Here is a 22462-nt window from a genome sequence, read left to right as displayed (position 1 = left end):
GTGTGCACAGTGCTGCAGAGGAGAGACTCACAGTCTCACATAGTTTTTAGGGAATAAAGGCTGGTTGATGGGTATCCACAGCACTTCAGCCCTGCCATCCTGGGAGCCAAGCCCTGATTCACCAGCCCTGCTCATCCCACTCTTGTGTAGTATACCATATACTCTGTGATATCTATGTGTGAGCTCTTCGCTTACACACTATGAAAAATGAATGAGAAGTATTTCTTTCTCCTCCTTTTTCACGACAACTCGGAAAAGATTGATCTGTTTCTGTATAATGTGATGTTTGTCTTGTATTTTGGTTTTCGTATAAAGATGTGGAGTGCCATTCCCCATGGAAACAAAATACTTACAAAATTTTTTTCTTAACCGAAAACAATAAAAGCAATGTTTAAAATTTATGAGAGGAGAATCAGCTGAAAATCTTTATGGAGAGCTTTTTTTCTTCTCATGAGAAGCCAAATTTTACCTAATTAAAAATACTGGGAAAAAAAAAGTATAATTCATCCCTTTCAAAATACGTAGTTACGAGAAGACAGAGATGTTATTCAGAAAACAGCCATCGTAACTGTGCTTGCTGTTGTGAATAGAATAAGAAAATTGTTACTGCAATACTCCTATGAAGAAAAGTTGCTTTAGCTTGGACAAGAGACCAAGATACCAAGCTTTGGGGGAGACCTCACTGTGGCCTTCAATATTTGAAAGGAGTGTATAAACAGGAGGGGGTACGTCTGTTTACAAGGATGGATTGTGATAGAACAAGTGGAAATGGTTTTAAACTGAGACAGGGAAGCTTAGGTTAGATATTAGGAGGAGATTTTTCACACAGAGGGTGGCGACACACTGGAAGAGGTTGCCCAAGGAGGTTGTGGATGCCCCATCCCTGGAGGCATTCAATGCCAGGCTGGATGTGGTTCTCGGCAGCCTGGTCTAGTGCTTGGTGACCCTGCACATAGCAGGGGGGTTGAAACTAGATGATCATTGTGGTCCTTTTTAAACCAGGCCATTCTATGATTCTATGATGATTCTATGATGTGATTACATGTCCTATCATTAGAAGTAAGGTTCTCATTCTCTCTGATAATGCCAAGAATAACAAATTAATCCAGTATCGAGTATTTTTCTTACCAGTCAATTCCTTTGTGATAGTTGTTCCCATTGAAGAACTGAACTTCTTCAAAAGTTTTTGGGCTTGGGAGATTACTGATAATAGAAGGATGCATCAGAAGAAATAAATAAAGTGCTGTTGTTCCTACAAAAATGCAAAGAGATGTCATTAGGATACATAAAAAAACCACCATTGACTTAATTGGTATAAGAAAGTACTTCTGCCTCAGTTCATACTGAGATATACTGGAAAATTAGAAAGATTTCCCTTGCCTATTTGTGAAAGGGGTATGTAGGCACAAGTAACTTTCGGATGAAGTGGGGAATACGTGCAAATTTTTTCTGTGCTTCTTAAGCTGTTCCCATTTCTGGATTCTGAATTCTGCTTTCTGAGGCAGTAATGATACTCTTGTTGGTGACATTGCTTCCTTGGCTTTGTTAACCCAGTGATAAAATTTGGCCTGAACATGTTTGTTTTTAAATTGTTTACATGCACAAAAGTTTTCCAAAGTAGTAATTGTGTGATTGTGCTTCTCTTGTTTCCTGAACAGCACTTTTTTCCACTGTGCATTTCTCCTGGGGGGGGGTCTGCTATTGAGGAATAAAAGGTCTATCAAGGAGGCATAGTGTATTTTATCTGCATGGTCTACCTGTCAACAAACCTACAAGTAATAAGTGTACTTTAAAATCCTCATACTTTTTTGTTGTTATTTGTTAGTTTAAAAAAAAAACAAAACCACAAAGAAACAGAAATGTTATTCAATACAAAGTGAAATCTCTGGAGAATATGTCTTCCAAATTACTCTTCAAAGATTTTATGCTATACAAGCTATCACTGGACTATGAATCAAGACCTTCTGTCTCTTTGCCACTGTCACAGTATGTCTATATAATCTTGGATTATTGATTCATTGCCCTGCCTCAGTATCCACTTTCTGTAATATGTCAACAACAGTAACAGCTAGCTGGGGAGTGGGAATATGTGGCTCAATTTAAATAATGCTGAGACCCCCAGAGGAGCCCTGCAAAGAGGTAAATGTGTTGACTGGCAATTAGGGTCTCAAACAGTGAGGAAACAATTTGTCAAAGAACTTAATAACAAACTTAACTTACAGCACCCTGACAGCATATTTCTTTATGGCGAATGTTTACACTGCCTCCTCCTGCACTGTCTTATTACCAGTGGGTGGAAGTCAGCAGTGAAATTAGATGTGCACAGCCAAGTGCCAGCTTTGAAAGTGCCACAACACTCTACTTCAACATCTGTGCACAAGGCAGGTGAACACATAGCTGCTTGTGGCTTGGATGAGGCTGCCATCAGCAACTGTGTTTTCATAGAGATGCTGGGATTTCCACCCTTTGGCTGCCAGCAAGAGCCAGCTCTGGAGAGCATCTGAGCACCGAGCCAGTGCTGCCCAATCCCTCCTGCAAATGGGGATGAGCTCATGCTTCTTCCCAAAAGCAAATCAACTCGAATTATTGCCAAAATAATCTATCCTCACACCTTATAGTGTCTTCAGTTTTTGGAAAGAAAACCATAATTGAAGGCAACAAGTAAATTGTAATCTGAGCCTTCCCTGTTCAAATAAATACAGCATTGGGAAAGACTGATAATACCCATTAGAATAAGACTGCTGGGAAATTTTGGTGCTACTCCCTTAGCATTCTTCTGGTAGCAATGGCTAGTAGTGGAAAGAGAATGCAATATTACCATTCACCCCATTCTCTCTCTTTGTTAGTGGTGGAGGAGTTACTACCTGAATCCTATATGGATGAGGAATGCATTTTCTACAGCAGGGAAACGGTCACAGTTTACACACATAGATACAAATCTGGGATTTGGTTTAGACTACACATTCATTGTTTCTTACCTGTTTTCTGGGGTCCTATCACTAGAAATTTGGGTAGGTGGTCACAACTTTTGTCTCTGGGCCAAATATCTCTGTGTCGTTTGTCATCACATGGATTCTGAAGAAAAAAACAGAGTTGGGCACATCATGCCAGAGATATCCTAAACATTTTGCACACATGAGACTTTGCAGAATCTAAATCTTACACACTTATACCAGAGCCTTACACAAAATAGTAAAAACCTAAGGTATTGCACTTGGGTTGAAGCAATCTCAGACATGTGTAAAGACTGAAAGAAGAACTCATTGAGAACAGCCCTGCTGAAAAGGACGTGAAAAGCTTGCCAAGAACCAGCAATGCATGCTTGCAGCACAGAAGGCAAACTGTATTCTGGGCTGCATCCACAGAGGGGCAATCAGAAGGGAAAGGGAGGTGACTGTTCCCCTCTATTCTGCTCTTGTGAGGCCCCATCTGGAGTCTTCTGTCCAGGCATGTGGCTGCCAGTACAGAAAGGATGTGGAGCTGTTGAAGTGGGTGCAGAGGAGGGCCACAGAGATGGTCAGTGGACTAGAGCACTTGTCCTATGAAGAAAGGTTGAGGAAGCTGGGCTAGTTCAGTCCAAAGAAAGAGAAGGCTCTGGGGAGACCTCATTGTGGCCTTCCAGTACTTAAAGGGAGCTTTCCAATACTAAAAGGGAAGATGTGGGTTAGATGTTAGGAGGAAATTCTTTATGCAGAAGGTGGCCACAGGCTGCCCAGAGAAGCTGTGGAATGCCCCATCCCTGAAGGCGCTCAGGGCCAGGTTGTAATGGGGCCCCAGCCAGCATGATTTACTGGGTGGCAGCCCTGCCCACGGCAGAGGGAGTTTGAACTAGATGGTCTCTGAGGTCCCTTCCAACATGATTCATTCTATGATTCTGTGATATTTCCCCATAAGAGTTTATTCCTCACAGATATTGAGGTAATTGGTGGGAATCCCTAGAAATCCGTCCATTGTACTGGGCACCAGAATTTCCAGGTATATAGAGACTAAGTTCCTTGATACCATTCAGGACTGGTCCTTACAGAGGCCCCAGTGAAATCAGGAAAACTGAACAGCTCTGCAAAATCTGGAAAGATTGGTTTCAAAATCCACACCTTACAAGACTATTGTAAGACTACTCTCTCCATTAGCCTGGTGCTTTTCATCAGCTCAGAGCCTATGGGCATTTAGGCAAGCATGTGTGTTGTCCCTTTGACAAAAATTAAATGTGTGTGTAATGGTTTTACATGACTGAGGATTAAGTTCAGTCATTAGGGAAAAAAAAAGAAAAAGAAAAGAAATATTAAACCATTGATTTAATCAAGTTTTCATTTGAAGTTAAAATGGAAACCTCTGTTTGAATAGCTTTGAGGCATTACTTTCAAAGGTGATGAAATGGTTTCAGATGCATAGTACTCTTAGTACCAATTTTAAATTTACATAAGAACCCAAAAGGAAGGCAGAATAGAAATGTGGGATATTACTCATCATCTTCTTATCTTTTTACTGCCCATGAATGCAAAATAAAAATGTGTGACAAAAGACCCCACAAGAAGAAAGGTTAGGACTTATCATATGGATCCTTGCTTTTGCTGGTAATAGAAGATATAGTTTGCTAATGAAAAAAGTTAGCAAAATATAAAGGAGAAAATCATTAAATGATGTGAATCACTGCAGCTCCACTAAACTCAATGGGAATATTGTCGATTTATGCTTTTTTTGCATCTGGGCCAAAAATAATAGCAAGATTTTCTACTCCTTTGTATGGGCATAAGCTTGATAAAACTGCTTGGATCTCAACTGTGTCACTGGATTTAAGCCTACATAGCTAAAAGTGTTGCACATCACATTCTGAATAAGAGAAGAGCCAGACATGTACAACAATGATTGGGAAATTACAGCGTAGAGATTATAAGCAGCACTGTCATGCATTTGCAACAGAGATAGAAAACAGCCATTTGTGGACTGTGTGGAAACCCTTTTCCTTTCCTAAAACAGCCCATTCCCTCCCTTCTTGTTTCTTTGGTGAAGGAGGTTCAAGTGGCATGAAATCCTTGTAACTGCTTCCATTGATGGGCACAATGAACACGTGCTGTTTGCCTTGGGGTACCACTTGCTATAGGCAGTCTGCACTCATCTTGCTGGTAGTGCCCTGTAACTAGTTAACACGTTGTGATGCATCAGCAAACTTGCAGATAAGAGGGGAAGAAGCTTTCACTTGTGTAGTTGCTTTTAATGTGCCTGATTTGAGGTGAGTTGAAAAATAACTTTTTAAATTGAAGCAGGCACTTTACTTTTTTTCATTATTATTTTTACAGGAACAGATTCGTTTTTTGACAAGCAATGTAATTGGAGGCAGGGAGAGGTCAGGACATTACCTGCCAAAGGGGGTCCGTCTGCTCAGGGAAGAGCTCGAAGTATTTGTGTGCCAGCTGGATGGGTGGCAGTGTCTGCAATTGCAGGTTGGTCGAGCTCTTCACAAAGTTGGCCAGGTTTGAGAAGGTGTACAGCCCCAGGCGGTCATTCCCATAATTAGACAAATGGGTCATGAAGATGCTGATCTGGGAGAGCAGAGAAACCTTTCAGTCAGAGCAAGGGCAGGAATAGCGCTTTGCAAACTGTCTCACAGCCACTCAAAAACAACAGAAGAGGAAAATGTTAAGTCAATCCTACTTCCCAACCTCTCTGCCAGCTTCATGTCTAGACACAGTTGCATATGTGCCATGTCTTCAAAATCCACCCTCTCACCTCAAAGACTACCTGTCTCTGTTCAGGAGATGTGTTCAGGGATTCTTTATTCTTCCATTTTGATTTCTTTTGTCAAACTGCATCAAAGTTGTTTCTTGCACAACCCCTGCTTGTTTCCTCATCCCCGCACCAGGGCCTATGAGTTCAAGTCACACATGCGGCTGGGCCCACCACCAGCTTCCTGGAGCACCAGCTGTTGCATCTCAGAAAAGCATTAATTTCAGAGCTGCCATTTGCAGGACTAACACTAAAATCTGACTAATTGTCTGCCTCATTCAAACTGAGTCCACCACTAACACTAAAATCTGACAAATAGACTGTCTCCTCCAACTGGGTTGGCCACTTTGACAAAAAAATTCTGAAATGTAAAACTTTCAAGCATTTATAGATTATAATATCTCAACTAAATATCAGTGCCATTGATTTCTTCTTGAAGGCAGTAAAACTTCTGTCTGTTTATCAGTCTTTTTATAGTTCTCCTTCATGTGGAGAAATTTGCTTTGTAGATCTCATCATTTATTTCCCAGGGATAAAGAGAAGAATTTGTAAGAATAATGTGCAGAATATATTTCCCTGTATTTTCTTTATATGAGGTGATTAAACTCAGTTTCAGTGCTGCAAAGGCCCAGTTTATCTGTAGATTGTGATTATTTAGCTTTCTGAAGATGCTGTCAAAAATAGGGTATTGTTACTTAACTGTTTTGCTCGGTACATTGGCTTCGGATATGGTGCACAGTGACAATAGAATCTAATTATACCGTCATCATATTTATAACTAGTGTGTATATATATATATGTATATATATATATATATATAACCAAATCATACTTTAAGGAGGCCTTAATGTGAAGTAAAAGTTACAGTTATAATGATAGTTTACAGCAAACCACAAAATATATGGTGATGGGGAAAAATGGCATTTTGCCATCCTAACTCAATGCAAGAATTTTGGGAAAGGTAAAATAGAGCACTGGCTTTGTGTACTCAGTGGTCAGCTGGTAATGCACCCAGAGTCCATAAGAGTATTTCACTTTTCCTCAAGTCTTGTGTACCTATCACAACTGCGACAGATGAAGAATTCATACAAGGGCAATGTTTCCTTACATATAAAGATCTCCTTTATGTGAAGTTTAGATATCTCCATATGAGAGGTATTTATGGATGACCTTTAATGGGAGCATTTCTTCATGCTACACTGAACTCCTGAAGCTCAAAAGCAAAAAGTGGCCTGAGCCAGACCCTTAATGAAGAAAAAGAACAATGCTGGGCAGCAAACGTTAGCCTGTGAAAGGATCAGGTTTCCACCACACTGACAATATGTTCTGTTCTTGCTTTACACAGCCGGCTCACATGCACTATGCAGCTCACAAACCATTTGCTTTCAGGTTGGTCTGGACTTAGAAGAGGGGCATAGGCTCAGCACTCCATTTCTTAGCTTTTTTATGCCTCGTTTTAGGTTATGGAGCTGGGTTGTAAAGCCTTGGAAGTGTTTGGTTGAAGACTGATAAGAGAAATGACCAGTGTGCTAAACCTTTTAGGCTACCTGTGTTAGGCTAAGATGCAACTCTGTGTATGCATCTTGTGGGACCTTTTAGGTTCTGGAACACCTGAATTGGAAGAGATTAGTCACCAGCAGTAGGGACTCCTAGTTCATAAGCTGTTTGCTTTATTACTGGATACCTAAGGCCAGATGAGTCTCTTTTTGGATGATTAGGAAGGGGAACTGATAGCAAAGCTGAAGGCTCATGGCATTGGGTGTGAGCTTACAAAGTCCCATATGGGCTATAAGAAGAGAGAGAATAGGTATGTTTTCCCTTTCTCAGAGCTGTAGTAGGAGATCTGGTATGCTCAGGTTAGTGAGATTTCTGTCTCTGTCCTGAAGGTGGGAACTGTTTGTGTAATATTTTTACGACCTAGGTATGGAAGAGAAGGATTGGGCTGCTATTGTTTGAGGTCAGCTTGAGCTTTGGCTCCATACGTTGTGGCCATAATGCAGTGTGCTGTTCTGCCTTCCAAGTTAACCCCAGGATAACAAGCCACATACTTCCCACTTCTACCACTGTGCTCTGCTACCCTAGTGCTTTTTAAGTGGCAGACCACAACGTTTAAAAACCTACCCATTAATGTGTTATATTATTTATGAGGATTTTAGTACTTCTCTAAGGTGAAGATTAGTGGAGCTTAAGAGAAGTTATCCCTCATGGCCTATTTGCAGCGTGTTTGCACAGTGCAGCTCTACTCCATGCAAGGAAACTTATTCTTTGCTCATATTCTGTTCTGAGCCATCTTTGAGAAAAAATTAGATTATTGCCTTTCCTTCCACCTGATTTGGTGGAGTTCAGTGCCTATGTATCATGTGACTGAAAATATTTAACAAAGCCAAACAATTAAATTTCCCCAGACTTCGTGCTTTCCCATATGCTGTACCCAAGAAACTTATAAACAAGATGTTGTATCTTTTCCTTTGAATTTCCAGTCTGCTGATCCTTTTCCCCCTGCTTCCCTATTCCCAGTACAGACAAAAGGAACAAAAAAACAAAGTACAAGTGTGTCCTTTCTGGTTTACACTTCTGGTCCTATAAATGTGATAAGTACTTCATACAAACTATTGAGAAGTGATGAAAAAGCAAACCCTTATAGGAAATCTTGATAGAGAAGATCATCTTGTCTCTAAGATCTTTTTTTTTTTTTGAGTGTCAAGGTGTTCCTAAATGGCATTTAACATTATTGCAGCAATTTAATGTTATTGCAGCAAATAATGTAGGCACATAAATCTATAATTGCTATTTTGTTTATTTATACTTGAACTTGTGTGAATGTGTATGTGTAACAGTATACCTAGAAGATGGGTTTCAGCTTATTTTAGTCATTTAGTTTCATTAGGCTTCTGTACAGTCTAGAAGATCCTTGTATCACTCTTTATGGTGGCAAGATACCTTAGATACCTCTTGATTTCTTTTGCTCCACTGATATTATTTGAAGTGGGTATGAATCTGATGTATTGTGCACCGATGAAACCATATCTGATTCTTTGCTGTTTCCAAATATTTTGAGAGAAATGTGGATGGTTATTAACCGTTCATATTTAGAGCATGGATGGACACAAAGCTGTGTTTTCCTGCTGATGCGTCAATACAGAGAAATGTGCTGAGCAAGCACAATGCTGCTGTATGCCTTGGGGCTGGTACTGTGCTGCACAACAGAGTTGCACTGCTTTGCTGTCTTTGTTGTGCTGTTTTGATTGACACAGGAGGGATCAGGAATCAGCCTTGTGGGCAGGAGTGAGGAAACCAGTGAAAACTGCTTAATATCTCTTCTCATAGTGCTCAGATCAAAACTGGAGAATAAAAGAGAAAAGACCATGTTTCTGCACTCCCCATGACAAAAAGCAAGATAGAACACAGGCTGACAACAACCAGCAGCCAGTACTTCATCATGATGGGGTAATGCTCTTCAGAGAGAGGTATGATACTGCTTGTGCAGCAGTGTAGTATAAAGGCAATAAATTACTTCAGATTCCTGGGGGCTTTGGGAAAGGACCTGGCTGCATGGCATTACTCTTAGGGTTAAACTAGCATAAGCAATGTGTATCAGACAAATGTGCAGAGAAGAGCTGAGTACAAGCCCTTGCTATTGACATACAATCTATTGACACCAAGATATGTGAGACAGGATTGGTTGTGAATTACTTTGCTGGTTGTTTTCCTCTGTGCTATGCTAGAGCACAGACATGTAGGAGAGCAATACTCAAATGATTCTTTAGTTTGTACCAATGCAATATCTCTTTAGCTTTGGCAGTTCACCTCTCCCTTTGCTCCTGTAACTGGGATCGCTAATAATTTGAGATCTGAAAGGGAAGAATGCTGAAAGTTTAAGTAAAAAAAAGTTTTTTTCTTCTTTCTGCCATCTGCCCTCTGATTAGGTCTTGCTTGCTGCGTACCTCTCATGCTCCACAGTACATATTCCTCAAAATCACTTTCCCTCCTCTTTAGTCAGGGCTCTTTTTTTAATTGAAGCATTCCCTTTATTTTTTAATCTCTCATTTTATTGTATGCAGATAAGAAATTTCTGCAGCTTTTTAGCTGAAAGCTATGGTTTTCAAAATCTTTCATAGGAATAGAGTATGCTGAGATTTACATTTTGCTGGTGGAAAAAATTGAGACACGGAGGGGATGGTATGATTTGCAAAGAATTAATTGGGAGGCTAATGAAAGATTTGGAATAGGAAACCAGATAACCTTTTATCCACCCCCATATCTGCTGGACAGAAAGATGAGCACTGTCTCTTTTGAAGAAGAGGATTGCTGTCAGGTTCATTTTGAAAGGCTGGATTTCTCTGTATATATCTAAGTAACATATACCTGGGGTCAGCATTTCAAAGTCAATGAGATTGCTTTTAAATCTGTCCTCCATTTAGGGAGAAATGAGTTAATATGCAGTCCTCTTTCCCAACAGCTGCTTTAAGGGCGGTTCATGACAATAACTTTAGCTTCTATGCAGATATATAAAATATGCAATCTTTAGTCCTGCTTTTTGTTATTCAATACTGTAGCTGTTCAAATAGATGCAGGACCAGTTGGCCCCATCTGGGATGCTGGAGTTACAACCCAAGAGTGTGGCAAGAGCAGCTGCTGGGAATGCTACAACTGTACTGGTCCCTCTGTGTAAGGTGACCCACACGTATCTTCCAGAAGCATCCTATTTATACCTGTATTAAATGAGAATGAATGGAGAGATGTAGGCTACAGGCTGGATGGAAGTTATGATCTGGGATTGCTTCTTCTGGAGAAGAGGAGGCTCACTGGAGATCATATTGCACTCTACATCTCCCTGTAAGGAGGTTGTGGTGAATTGGTTGTCAGTATCTTCTCCCAGAATGAGAGGGAACAGCATCAAGTTGTACCAGGGAGGTTCAGGTTGGATATTAGGGAAAAGCTTGTCTGAAAGAGCGGTTAGGAACTGGAATAGGCTGTCTATGGATGTGGTGGAATCACTGTCCCTGGGAGTATTCAAGAACTGTGTAAATGTAGCACTTTGGGACACGTGGTTTACTGAGCAATATTGGTGGTAAATGGGTGGTTGGATGAGATGATGGTCTTTTCCAACCTTGGTGATTCTATGATTCTATTTTTACATTAGTTAGAATTCTTTTTCCTCTTATTTTCTGTTACCTACTCTGTTAACAATTCAAGTAGATTGTAACTTTTCTGTAAGAAAGATGTTTGAGGACAACAGTGGTCCTAATTTTTTCAGAGTAACTGTGCAGTTAATGTACAATGCTAGAGGATAAATCATGTTTTTATTCTGTTAGACTTGGGTGGGGAGATGGAAATAGAATGTTCATAAACTCGTTAAGGTTGGAAAGACCAAGAAGATCATCTAGTCCAACTGTCAACCCATGCCTGTGTCTGCTCTAGACCATGTTGCTCAGTGCAACATTTATTTTCTTGAGCACCTCCAGGTATGGTGACTCCACCACCTCGTTGGGCAGCCTGTTCCAGTGTCTGACCACCCTTTCTCAGAAGAAATTCTTCCTAATATCCAACCTGAGCCTCCTCTGCACAACTTGTGGCCATTCTGTCCTGTCCTATTGCTGTTCACTGGGAGAAGAGACTCCTTTCAGTGAGTTCTTGAAGGCAATAAAGTCTCCCTTGAGTTCCTCTTCTCCAAACTAAACAATCCCAGTTAAGGTTGCTAACAATAAAAGAAGATTCTTTTGAGTACTTCTCTAGGGAGCAGGTGGGGTCCAAGGGAAAGCAGAAGCAGAGCTGGTGGATCATTTTTCTGTGCCTTTGGTGGATTCTCTACTTTTGGTAGTGCTTTTAATTCAGTTGATGCAAGTTTTACTTCGTTTGGTTCACTGGGGCATGGATGCTTTACTTTGTTCTGCTCTGTTGTTTGGGAGCAATGGATAATATAAAATCAGTATCAACTTCAACTAAAATAGTTAATGGCAGAAAAATTAACACACAAAACTGTTGAGAATGTTTTACATCTCCATCTGACATGATCCAACAGTATCTACATCTGGTTATTTACCATCTTTTCTGCTTCTAAGTCATAATATTTGGGTAGTCTGTTATTAACAAACCTGAACCGTTGTGACCTACGACAGCTGAGCACGCGGGCTGCTCCTCCAGAGCAGAGAAGCTGTCAGCAGCTCTCAAACAGTTCCTGGCTGCTCCAGCAGGGAACAGGCAGCTCCTGCTGTATTTCTAAGCACAGTCAGGTGACAACACATTTTTCTTCCCTTGGAGAGCTGGCCAGGCTAATTAAAAAGGCAGCATCTCACAAGCAATGAGTAATCAGTGTGAGTGCAGACCTCTAGGGGAGCACTTTGGGAAAGGAGTGTAAAGTGATATCTGGATTAGCTAGTAGGGTGAGAAGCTCGTTTCAAAATTATTAAATAGAAACTTGTGCTTTGAAATGCACAGAAACTGCATTCTGTACTTCAAGTTAATGCCCTTTGTCCGTAAGCACAGCCCACGTACCTATTTATGTATAATCTGGATGTTTATTTACTTTTGTAAGTGCAAAACTTAGTGTAGTCTTAACAAAAAGCACTCACAGCTATGTTATAATGTACCTGAGTAACACACATTGGTTGAATTTTTTTTAATGTTAACAATTGCTTAGTTTAGTGACATGCAGAATGAGAGTGAGAAGAGTTGTCACAGTGCCCAGCAGAAATATTTTGTAAAGCTAATGAATTATTAGCAATATGCAAACTCATGGCAATGCTGTACTGTATTACATATTTGAGTTTCTGGGTAAATCTTCCAGTTTATACTGCAAGGGTATAAAGATGATTAGATTTAGAAGCTTTTAACTCAACATCAACAAGGAGCTTATGCTAAGCACCATGATAAAGCATCACAGGAAAGTCTGTCCACGGTAGCATACCTGGATATGGGAATTGTGGTGTGTTTTTGCCTACAAACAGCATCAAGTATACTGAAAAAATACAGAGCCTCAGCTATAAGAACTCAGCCATGTCACCTTATGTTCAGGCTTGTATCCAGGCTCCTTGGTTGTGACTCTGTACTACTGCAGTGCCAGAAAAATTGCAGTATCTTGCTAGGAAATGGTTGCAGCAGAGTTCATGCCTTTGGTCTGCTTTTCTGGCTGCAAGTTTTTGAGCAACGGCTGCTTACCTGTCTCTAGAGGACATTAGGATGCTGGTCTGCTCTAAGCCAGCAACTTATATTTGCCTTTTTGGGAGGATCAACCCAGAGAACTGTGAACCGCTGTAGATCTTCCAGTGTAGATGCAGCTTAAAGGAGAAGTTTGCCAAAGATGCAGAACTCTAGTGGGACTTTCATCCTGGCTGAGTGATCCACATCATGCTCACAACATCCAGGTAGCTATGAAAATCCCATTAGCTTCATTCTCAGGGACTTAAATTCCTCAGTATATAAGACATCAGGAATGTGAATTTCCTGAATGTCAAAGAGCAAAGTGACTTCCTTAAGCAGAGCCCAGTTGCTTTCTAAGTGCTGTCCTTAGTGTGCATGCGTTTGTTTACTACAGGATTTTGTTCACCTTAAACATGCAGCTTTGAATGCAGGAATGTTTGATGTTTCTCTTCAAATCTGCACCTTTAAGGGGTGAGGATGAGTCCTGCCCTCAGCTGGCTTAAATCCCTCACCCTGACTGAAGACTGCAGCTGTGCTGTTTGTACATGATCTGATATTAAACAAGGCTTCTTTCTGCATGTTTCCCAGAAGCTTTGTGTTCCACAGCCACTCAGGTCCTTGCTATCTTTGTTTCACAGTAATATCTATCATAAAGTTTGCTTTCTGCTTGAGAATAACCCACATCTAGAACAAATTATTGGAAAATGGGCTGTTAGTGCTCCAGCGTCCAGCTAAAGTGTGCCCTAACCAACCTCCCTGGTATTGCAGCACATTGGGAATTAAGTATCCATAGGATCATTAAGGTTGGAAAAGACCACAAAGAAAAGATCTAGACCAAACAATCCATTGCCACCATGCCCAGCGAACTATGTCCCAAAGTGCCACACTGTCTGTCTTTATGCAAATACTTGAAACAGTGCCTATCCATAAATCCATGCTTCTTGTGGTGAAAGTAATTTACAAAACTTCTGTACAAATTGTGTGCTCTGTCTCATCTTAACAGACAGTCAGTAACAAGTAGAAGAAATTTTTCCTCTTAGGTTACTTCCTCCTGCTTTTGCTGGTGCATTACCCCTTTGCTGGGAAGCCCGGAGGTCAAGGTAGGTCTTGCACAGATATCCTCCTCTAAGAAAAACTTGTTTTGCACCATCTTAAGCAGCTTTCCCTTTTGCTTACATGCCTCTTAAATGAAATTTAGCAAGATGGAGTGAATTTTTGTAAAATAAACTAGATTCAACGCTGTGCATATTGGGAAATGAGTGGTGCAAGCATCCTTTCTTGTAGAAAGTTGGTAATGTTTACTGCCCTTCTCTGTTCCTCTTGCATGAATGTTTCCCAGAAAAATGAATTTTGCTCTTCTGTCTTTTTTATTGTGCTTGGAAAATGCTATGCAGTTGCTCCAAGAGCAAGCTCTCATAATTGGATCTAGATGGTAGCATGTTGTATTTCTGAATGTATAAATGGTATGTCATGGCTGAGAAATGCAAAACTGTCAAGTGTCCATTTACTAATACGAAGTAGCTCTATGGTAGGCTGACCACAGAAATACCTCTTTCAATTTCAAGTGTTCAATGTATTTCACATCCTGACAGCCTCCTGTTATGAATTGTAGACTTTTCTTGTACCTTATGAGCCAGTGCCCCATTCACTGATAATGAATCCCAGAATACTGGGCCCTTAATGCAGCTGTTTGTGCAATAGCACAAAAAGGAAGCTGGAACTGAGACTTTTGTGTTGACAAAGCACTAATTTTAATAATGACAAATTGTTTCTCTAGAATTCAGCACTATTCATATTCATGGCCCTTCTGCTACTAAGCAGTCATCCACGTGCTTGAAAATCACATTTAAATAAAAATTAAAAAAAAAAAACAACTTCTACTCTATTTCTCCTTTTCACATCTCTTTCTTTTAGCATTCTTCACAGGGTAATCAAATTTTTTCCAAATGTGATATCTTTAAAGGAAGCAACAAAAGCAGTGTTTGGGAAGTAGCACTTTTCCCCTTGAATGGAAAACAAAAATGTTGAATGGCACTTTATTTCCCACACCCCTATTTATTGCAGTGGTGTGTGTGTGTGTACGTGTGTGTGTGTATGTATATATATATATACACACACACATATACACAGAGGAAATATATAATATATATATATTATATATATATTGTTGTTATATATGTGTATATATATATATATATATATACACACATATATATGTATATGTATATATTTTATATATATGTTGTTGACCAGTGGTAGTACGTGGCTTTGATAGAACTGTACAAATGTTGTAGTGTTTCTATGTTGTTCTAGAATTCCCTATTCAAAAAGTAAAATTATTTTTTACCCACAAAAGCTTTCTGCTTTTCCATTATTTAGTTGATATGGTTGCATAAATTATTAACAGAAAATTCATGTCCTTTCCTATTCTATTCCCTATGCAAGCAAAGTTGCTATGCTTGTTTCTTATTTTAATCTTCTAATATCTACTGAGTCTCATTTCTTACTTAAAGATTAATCATGATCATATTTCAATACAACAACCATCTCCTGTGTTATATATATTTTTGGTACTCCCAGTGCCTGTGGTCCTAGATGAAGGAATGGTGGTTCCACTCCATTATTTTGTAATTCCAATCATTATTTTTTCACTGCTTTTTCAGGCTCTGACAGCATGCCCTTAAAACAAAGCCCCACTAAAAATGGGGGGAAGGAAATAGCCCTAATGCTTTTGACTTTATGCAATCAGTTCCGAGCTGTATTAGAGTGGAAAAAGTAAATGGATTTCTTTTTCTGTTCATTTGTCACACTTGTATAAGTGATCAGCATTACATTTAATTGTGGCTGAAGTCCAATGAAATCTCTGCAAATGTGATGCTACAAGTTACATCTGTGAGCTCTGTGAAGCCTTGGCAAAAGTCTAGAGCAATAAATCCTTCTGTTATAAGAAAATATTTACATTTTTAGGTGAACTTCACAATACGGCGATTTTCTTTGTTGCCATCTATGTTTTCTTATTGAAAATGTTTCCTTAAGCTATAAACTTCCTCTCTGAAAGCAAAATCTATTCAGTTTAGGCTCAAGAATAAACCCGACTTCAAATTTAAAAAATGAACCAGATGAAAAAAGATGTGGGCCATTGTCTCAGGTCAGATTTGTACACCAAGACTTTCTGAAGGAATAATGAAAGTGTCATTATAGAAACAGCTCCGAAGTCTCTGACAGTTTTAGTCTTCAGATTTCAGAGATGATCAAAGAGTTTGTATAAGGAGATAGATATCAATTTCTCATTTCCTTGCCTGTGTACTTCGTGTGTTCTTTAACTCCTATCAAGCAACAACATAATGCTAGTTGAGGCTGTCATCTTCTTAGTTATAATCCTCTGCAGATGAAAATCAGTATAGCTTCAATTATTTTGTGCCAATTAATTTGAATATTCCTTGGCATCAAGGATGCCTAACTATATCCCATGCTGACTGGCTTTATTTACAGCAAAATGCGAAGTTCTCCCTATTACTGCACTGAGGTAAGGATAGCCCTTCCTTACTGTTACTAATGCCCCAACTCTCTCCTGATGCATTGTCATGGCAGAAGGGTTGATCTGAGCCAGCAGGTGAATGCCCATCCTGGGTCAGCATTAGCCTGAGTCCTTCCCAGTGCCTTGGAGTGGAGGGCTGTAGGCAGCATTACATAGTGCTCTTACAAGCTCTGCATTTACCACAGCATGTCTGAAAATTTTTAATAATTGTAAATAATCTCCTTATTTCATATTATAAAGGAAGAAGGGAAGGAGTGTTGGGTAAGCCTTGTTCTTCATGAAGCTGAATGGGCTGAAAAGGGCTGCCGATAGAGGAAAGTGTTAGACAACTTGGGCCTTGATCAGTCCTCTGTTTGGGCAGGTGAGGGGGGACAGCTCTGTCCAACTCTGTGGAGATGGTGAAGTGGGGGCTGCTGTCTATTTCTTTGTCTGAACTCTATGCTTTTATTTTTTAACTGGTGTTACCTGGTGAAAAGGACTGTGCACAGAGACTTACGACCTGCATTCTACTCTGCAATGTGGAGCAGGGCTACAGAGGACAATACGTATCCAGGCAAGGGTTGATGGTGGTGTTAAAGACCCACTGGTTTAATTAATTGGTGGATTTGATATTAATGAATACATTTAGAGCAGCTTTGCGTGCCCATGTATGGGGAGATCCATACATTCAGTGCTTAATCTGGAGCCGTGAGTGTCAACCAGCCTGGGTGCCAGCCGTGAAGCTTTTTTACTTTACCCTTACTAAGTTTTCCCACTGCTTAGCCTTATTTCTGCGAAGGGATCAGCTTTGCCCTTTGTTTGTGTATGGTTGTTCTTAAATGCTTGATAGCTAATTAAATAATGACATGTTTTAGTAGCATGTAGATACTGCAGTCAATCCAGGAGGGATCACTTTTTAGCGTAGATTTAATATCTTTGCAATGAAACTAATTATTTCTGAAATTTGGAGAATATCTTAGGGGGCTTCTTAGCTTGTGTGAGTGGAAAAGAGTCAGAACATTTATTCCTGTTTGGCTTTTTATTTTAATGGAAATAAACTGCTCTTCCATTACCTTGAAGAAATTTAAATGCAATGCTTACATTTTAAGCAATGTAAAACCTCAGTTATGTAGACCCCAAAGGATATGATATATAATTAAGAGACTGTTTGCTCTACCCATGTAATACTTGCATGGCTATGATTCTTGGATAAGAAGAGCAGATTGCCACTCAGGAGTCTGTGTAAATAACTGGATGGCATTCAATGAAAGGAGCCAGCAGTGGCCAGGCTGCCAAATAACTAATAACAGAGGTAATAAATATTTATGAGCACTGTGTTTGAGCCTGGTGTTTTGCACAGGCCAATCTATGTGTTTGACTCTGATCTTTCTACTTACTCGCTGTATGTCATCTGGGGATGCTCCATCAAATATTCTCTGCAATGACCTGGGGTTAAATCTTGTCATCCTATGCCCTGGAGGTGTTCCCAAACTACTCAGTTTCTAGGGAAGAGTATTTCTCGGCAGAATAAAACTGTTACCTGAGTAACTGTGGATATTTTTAAGGTTCACAGGCTGGCCTCCTTAAGAAGAGAAGCATTCACATGAGCACTGAAAGTGCACTGCGTATAACCCATAAGTTCAGCATATGGTGTCTTTAATACCTGAAGAAAAAGGTCAGTATTTTGCAGATCACAATTCAATACAGTGGGCAAAGATGCGAACAACCCTATCAGCTATGGCTGGATTCAGTAAATTCAGAGCCTGAGCTAGTAACAGAGCTTTTTTTTTTTTTTTGACTGTATTTACAGCCATCTTTCCCTGTTTATCTTTCTGATCAGTGCGTTAAAACATAATCCTCTGAGACAGCTGAACTTCAGGAGGAATATGCTCATCTATCTGCTGATAGTAAATAATGGTCACAGTGATCACTGGTTTGGATAAATGCCCATAAATGACTGTTTCTCCAAAATTTCTCTTTGTAAATGTTTAAATAGATATTTTCCTAATTGTGTTTTGAATGATGGAATTAATCTGTAATCATTAATGTGACACATCATACTCTCCAAGTAGAGGAAGGTAAAAATCTCTGAGAAAGAGTGAATTTCCCTATGAAAATGTCTGTCCAGGATCCTGTGTAGCACACTGTCATGGAACAACTGTAAATTATCCTGTTTAAACTGAGTCCTCTTATAAAAACTGAGTCAGTATTTTTACTGGAATATTTTCTTTCAAACTACAGAGGGATAAATGTCATGTCAGTTGATATAGATTGGAGATGCAAGAAATTTATCATTTGTTTTTATAACTGTTCTACTGTCATGTTGCTATTCTTGCTCTTTTATGAAGAGCTGACTGCTGTGTGTTATAGAGTGTTCATAAATGATGATTAATTAATCTATTTTGGTGGCCTACTACAAGCAAACAAACCTCAGAGTTAATTTAATTCTCTACTCTTGGTTTCAGAGGGGAAAAAAATACAACATTTTCAGTTCACTAGAGGATATAATATTCTCAAATCAGCCACTTTTCAATTAATTTTAAATGACGAATAGAGCAAGGAAATTTTGTTCTCGTCCATTTACTTCTATTAAGGATTCATTTTCAATAATCAGAGAATTCTGAGTCAGCTCATTCTTACCTTAAAGGTTTGCTCCTGACACTAATAAATTATTGTATGGTGTGTGCTTGAAGGCAATGGATTCTTTTTTTTTCCCCAATAACCCTCTTGTTGACACACAGCCATTTATTACTATTTCTGCCATCACCCAGCTTGCTGAGAAGTAATTCTGATAAAGTACCGAAACGTATGGTGTGGAGTATCAACTGTCATAAAGAAGGAAAATGTCATAAAAGAAAAAGAGAAAGATCATGTGTTATCCTAGAAACATTTTCTTTATGCTCTCAATTTCAAGCTAATTAGTTTCTAAATATGCTGCTGAAGGCTTGTGTTTCCATAGGATAATATTTTCCTATACCAGCTCTTTCCAGCTGGTATGACAGTGTAGGATGAAGGAAGAATTATTTTTAAAGGAGAAAAAGGATTCAAAAGTCTGAGCAAGGTTGAAATGGATGTAATCATGCACCTGAAGTTGAATGATAAAAGTGGTTTCAACTTTGATGTCTGTATTATAGTATTTCTGTAAGCACTGATAATGTGATAGATCTTCTAGCTACAAAAGAATTGTCTGTTGGGGAAGGGGTGACTGTGGTAGATAGAGGCACTTCTGTAGCATGTTGTCCTTCAGTATTAACGCATGTTGGTTAAAGTGAGCTTCGCTATGGACTGTGGCAGGAGGAGGACAGAAGGTGTCTGCAATTCTGAATGTGCATGGGATACAAGTGTCTTTCTGAATAAAGAAGAGATATCGCTCACATCTTCAGGGAAATGCTACTGTTTCATGCAGTGACACTGCCCATATAGGTGGCCTTGGCTGGTGTGCTACTGGGGTGGAGTCTCGTGGTCCTCTGAACTGGGACAAGCATCTGGTCACTCCTATGCTTCACTGCAATGTCCACTTACACACAGTAAAACTGGTCTTTACATTGTCCATGCAGGTCAGAGGGTTGCAGTACAAAGAATAAGAACTGACTATATTTGTATATATTAACTTGGTTTGATGTGTTTGTAGCCATTAAAACAAATTCTGACATAGCTGGTTAATAATAAAGCTCCCTTTTATGTTGGTAGACAGAACATAATGTAATTAAAATAATAGGTATAGGCATGTCCCTCTCCCATATGCAGTATGCTGCTAATGATGGCTCAACAAGTATTGACCTTTTTGTAGTGGGGAGGATTTTGTTTCTCCTGTTCCTGAAATATGCTGAGATTATCTATTCACATGGCCCTTATTAGAACAGTTATAAATTCCTTATGGATCGCACTGTATTTTCTACGAAGCCCAAGGTTATTTTTTTATTCTTCCTGCAGTTATGCTCAGTGAAACAAAGCAAATAAAAATATTATTAATGCTCAAGATGTTCCATAATAGTATTCCCAGATCTCTTTGAAAGGTAGGAATTAACCCCTGTTTGCATTTACTTCTAATATTCTGAAGCAATAGTGTGATTCTTCTCAGGAGTTAAGGCAGGAAACAAGAACAAATCATTCTAAGTATAGCGCATGGGAAATGTAGAATCTACATCTAACAAACTAGAAATGAGCAGTAGCCTCTTTACACTTCTAAACACTCACTGTAAATGCATTTAAGTGGCCATCAAAATTAAAAGCATCCCATGAAACTTATGAAGAATTTGCCTTTCTATGATGTGCAGTCATGTTTCATTTGCAGTTAGAATAACAATGTGCCTTGTTTAGGGTCAGTCGGCAGCTTCTCCTGAGTTGAGTTCAAAGTTTCCTTTCAATCACAGGTCTGATTTCACTCTCAACAACCTACAAAAAAAGCTAATTTTCCTGAATTCATATATTACTTTTCATCTCAGGTTAAAGTTTCTTGGACTGTTTGATTCATAAGAAGAGCTTAAAATAAATATTCAGTTTATTAGGTGTTTAACTTTCCCTTTTTCTTCTACTTTTCTCAACATTAAAAATTGGGTTGGTATATCAGTTGCCAGTATTTTGTTTTAATTTTGAGCACAAAACATACTTTTGCAAAGTATACTTCTGTCTCTGGGCACTTTGTGGTGATGCAGATATAAATCTATAATTATGTTTATAGTGGAACTATGAAAAAGGAAGCATCAGAGGACTGAATACCTTGCAATAATAAGAAAAAAGTTAGCCCAGTGTACTTCATCTCCATACCAGGGAGAAATACTGGGAAAGAATAGGAAGAGAGGAGCATCTTCTGAATTAAGACACCAGATATAAGGAATAATCTTCTCCTTGATACAAACCTTCAATTTAACGATTTCTCTAAGGGACGTTCTAGTTTAGCCTGCATAAAATCTTCATTCATTGCAGTCAGCATTGACTGGACAAAGATGGGAAAACTTTAAGATTGTAGGTTCCCATTTTGTTTCATTTTCTGAAATCTTTTCTGCTTTTTGAAGGTAGCCTTGTGTACATACATTGTGCAAATCATTGTCCTCGCATGCAGCAAGATCTATAGCTATTTCTTCTGTTGAGCTTAACTTGATGGTTTCTCTAAGGTGGGGTTGGTGGCTTTGGGCCTGAGGCAGGTTTATAAGTGAACAGAAATTTGGAAGGATGCTGCGGTAAAAGAGATGATGGTATTAAGGTTTATCCATCATCTTTTTAAGGTCAACAAATGAGAGCAATATGCACCAGACTGGCAAGTAAATCCAATTAACTGACATTCTATTTGAGCTAGTTGGTCTTGCTGAGGCTTTTCAAAGCCCAGTTTACTTATTCTTGCTTTAGTGTTGGACTGAGGTGCCTCTTGTGCTGTTACTTGCTGACTTAATAAAAAGCTGTCTGTTTAAAGAGAATTTTTAGGAGAAATGACTCTCGCTTTTGTTTGTAATGGTGATAATATTTAGGGCTGTATTTATTAGCTTATCTTGGCTGTTAAACATTTATGACTGTACTTTATTGTCTGTGAAGCAGGGGAGTAAAGGAGATGAACTAGAAAAAAGATACTGAAGACCTTGCCGATACTGCTGGTGTGATATACAGGTTGCTGTAGATGTGATATACAGAACAGTTTCTAAGAGTGGGCTTTAAATATGCCTCAGTATTTCTCAGGAGACTGAAAAAGGGTAATGGTCAGAGAACATGGACTGAACTACTTAGTTCTGAGGCTGACACCCAGATCTGGAAAAACCTCCAGAAATTTAAATTCCAGTGGAGTTCCTTAAGCTCTCTAGTGAGAAACCTGCTTTTCTGGTGCTGAAAGCATTTCAGTATGGGAACAGTGTACTATGAGGATTATTTTTTTTTAATTATAAGTCTTCATGGACTGCATTTTGAAGCAAAGTAGGTTTGATCTGTTCCTCCAGCTTCCTCACTACATTCATGCTTTGTGCTTGTTCATGTTAGCTTATGTGTATGGGGCTACTGAATCATGGCCTGAACCTCTGATTAATCACCTGAGGCGAGCAATGAGTCAGTCAGCCACGGGAGCACAGGTGAAGGCAATTCACCTGTGCTGCAGGA

The 22462-nt window shown here is 39.3% G+C and overlaps 1 protein-coding gene across 2 annotated transcripts in view; it reads right to left on the bottom strand.

Annotated features, from left to right (window-relative positions):
- The window catches only part of NDST4 (N-deacetylase and N-sulfotransferase 4), a 105893-nt gene that overhangs the window by 15329 nt on the left and 68102 nt on the right, over positions 1–22462 (bottom strand). For both annotated transcript variants that reach the window (XM_010709954.3, XM_003205731.4), the window contains exons 7-9: positions 5358–5540; positions 2979–3075; positions 1129–1252 (exon numbers count right to left, since the gene is read on the bottom strand). In XM_010709954.3, the coding sequence (XP_010708256.1) occupies positions 1129–1252; positions 2979–3075; positions 5358–5540 (404 nt within the window). The remainder of the gene's footprint in view (positions 1–1128; positions 1253–2978; positions 3076–5357; positions 5541–22462) is intronic.

This window comes from Meleagris gallopavo, chromosome 4 (genome assembly GCF_000146605.3).
Source record: "Meleagris gallopavo isolate NT-WF06-2002-E0010 breed Aviagen turkey brand Nicholas breeding stock chromosome 4, Turkey_5.1, whole genome shotgun sequence".
NCBI lineage: Eukaryota > Metazoa > Chordata > Aves > Galliformes > Phasianidae > Meleagris > Meleagris gallopavo.
Note: the sequence above shows the minus strand (reverse complement) of the source record. Positions and strands in the feature narration are given on the sequence as shown.